This window comes from Zeus faber (genome assembly GCF_960531495.2).
Source record: "Zeus faber genome assembly, chromosome: 11".
NCBI lineage: Eukaryota > Metazoa > Chordata > Actinopteri > Zeiformes > Zeidae > Zeus > Zeus faber.
The window spans coordinates 28,874,607-28,877,106 of NC_137205.1; the positions used below are offsets into that span (position 1 = coordinate 28,874,607).

The 2,500-nt window shown below is 53.1% G+C and overlaps 1 protein-coding gene across 1 annotated transcript in view; it reads right to left on the reverse strand.

The window, feature by feature from the left end:
- Nucleotides 1–1,592, reverse strand: part of LOC307237404 (leucine-rich repeat-containing protein 3-like) — a gene marked incomplete at both ends in the record, with an annotated part of 8,171 nt that extends 6,579 nt beyond the window's left edge. Inside the window, 2 exons of the mRNA XM_080010117.1 lie at nucleotides 383–508; nucleotides 1,356–1,592. Of these exons, the coding sequence (XP_079866243.1) occupies nucleotides 383–508; nucleotides 1,356–1,592 (363 nt within the window). The remainder of the gene's footprint in view (nucleotides 1–382; nucleotides 509–1,355) is intronic.
- Nucleotides 1,593–2,500: the final 908 nt, after the last annotated feature.

Genomic DNA, 2,500 nt, shown 5'->3' on the forward strand with positions numbered 1-2,500 from the left:
TGTTTGTCTCTGTTTCTGTGTGTGTGTGTGTGTGTGTGTGTGTGTATGTGTATGCGTGTGTTTGTCTCTGTTTCAGTGTGTGTGTGTTTGTCGGTTTCTGTGTGTGTGTGTGTGCGTGTGTGTATGCGTGTGTTTATCTCTGTTTCTGTGTGTGTGTGTGTGTGTGGCTACAGTAGCAGGAGAATTAATTTAGTTCTGACTCACATCAATTTGAAAAAGCCCCAGTCATGGAGCACTCTGCGTTCGTCCTATGAGATCATTTCTATTCCATTGAAAAAAAAAAAAAAAGAAATTTCTCTCGTCTATGTTTTTCGTAGTTATTACATAAATCAAATCGCCTCAACCGATAAGATTAATGAGGTGAGGAAAGCGTTTCAGTCACCTGGTTGTGTGAGAGGTCGAGCTCCGTCAGCAGCGTCATGGTGTAGAAGGAGTTCGCCGGCAGGGAACTGATGTGGTTGCGATCCAAGTACAGAGCGACCGTCCGGTTCGGGAGACCAGGGGGCACCTGGAGAGCCAGGCACGCGCACACGCACACGCACACACGCTATTGCAAAGGCAGATGATTTTTTTTTCTCCCCCATTCCATGATTTTCTTAATTCCATATTTTCTTAATTCCTAGTGCTTCCCAAACATCTGCATTACGTTTCTCCATCCTCATCCTGTTCCTACTCTGCGATGGATAAGGGTTGAGATTCGAAGCGACAGCTGTTCTTCCGCTCCCCTTCCCCCTGTGTCCGAGGGAGAGCGCTCGCTCGCTGCCCGACTTTCACCCCCCACCACCCGCCCCCCGGTGCCGGACTACAGCAGAGCGCAGCCGAGTGTGGAGCCGGCTCCGCCTAAAAGCAGATTATTGTTCGGGGCGCGGAGCGCGGACGCCCGTCTGGCAGGGACCTGGAGGGATTTTGGTGGGGAGTGAGAGAGCGCATGTAAAAAAAACCAAAACAAAACAACAAAAAAAAAGAGGCAAAATTCCTCGACTGAGCGGTCGACCGAGCAGCCGTCGGGGCGGAAGACCCGAACCCCGGCTGCTGGTGCCTGTGCCAACGCGCCGCGCACCCTCGTGTACGGTAATTACTTTGAGGATTAAAAAGAAAAGTAAAAGCCCCCCCCCGGGCTTTTGGAACTCAGCCGTGGGCCTCGTGAGGGGAATATTTACATCACAATGCGTGTTTTTTTTAATCACATTTACTTCTAATTACATCGCATTAAAAGCCTCCCCAACAAGACACACACACACACATACACACACACACACACACACACATACACATACACACACACACATACATACATACACGCACACACACACATACACACATACACACACACACAAACACACACACAATTTAACCTGTGTCAGCCCCATTCCGCTGCAGCGGACGGTCGCGGTCCTGTCGGCAGATTGGGCGTGGTAGCAGCCGTAGTCGCCAACCTTGGCCGTGCCACCGCCGCCGCCGTGGCGCCAGAGGGCCACGGCGGCGGATGACGTCGTGGCCGGGCCGGCCCGCAGGATCAGCAGGAGCGGAACGAGGCCCAGGAGGTCGGCGCGGGTCCACGGGGGTGTCCGGAGGGCTGCGCCGTGAGGCATTGTGGGGAGAGCGAGAGTCGGCGGCCTTCACGGCGGCGCGCGCTCCGGCGGGTTCCGCCGAACGGGCGCGTGGGATTAGAAACACAAAGAGTGACGGCGGCTGCGCTGGAGAGACTTTGGCAAATGGCCCTTCATTTAGACGGTGAAGGTGAGCGCTCCATTCAGACGTTAATAAAGTATTTTTCCCGCACAAAGACTTCTTCTCTAGCCCATCTTCTCTTCTATCTCACACAGCAGACGCGGCATGAAAGTGAGTCTTTCACACGTATTTGATACGGTTGAGGGGCAGGACTCCCACGTCCAGAGGGCAATGGTGTCCGTCTGGCTTTTCCATCTCCAGATGCCGAGTCTGAGCTCCGGGTGTGGGGACGCGATAAGGCCTCCTTGGGTGTTCTGAGTTCATGGGGATTTTCTAATCCCCCCCCGACTCCAACGCTCTGCAGCTGTGCTCCTGGGAATCTATGAGTCCGGGCGAGTCCAGAGGAGTCCAGACGAGTCTAGGGGAGTCCAGGGGAGTCCAAACAAGTCCAGACGAGTCAAGAGGAGTCCAAACGAGTCCAGATGAGTCCAAAGGAGTCCAGACGAGTCCAAACAAGTCCAGACGAGTCAAGAGGAGTCCAAACGAGTCCAGATGAGTCCAAAATAGTTCAGAGGAGTCCGGACGAGTCCGGAGGAGTCCAGAGGAGACCAGACGAGTCCGGACGAGTCCAGATGAGTCAAGTGGCTCTAGGACGACTCTCACATCCAATGGGTTTGAGCGTCTTCCATCTTCAAGTCCCAGAAGGAGCTCGGCTGACACCAGGTCCCTTGAGGGGTTTGAGATCTGAAATGTCAAGTGGTTGAAGTCGACCTGAGGATAAAATAAAAAATAAAAAATGAATACGATAAATACAATAAAAACGTGAAAC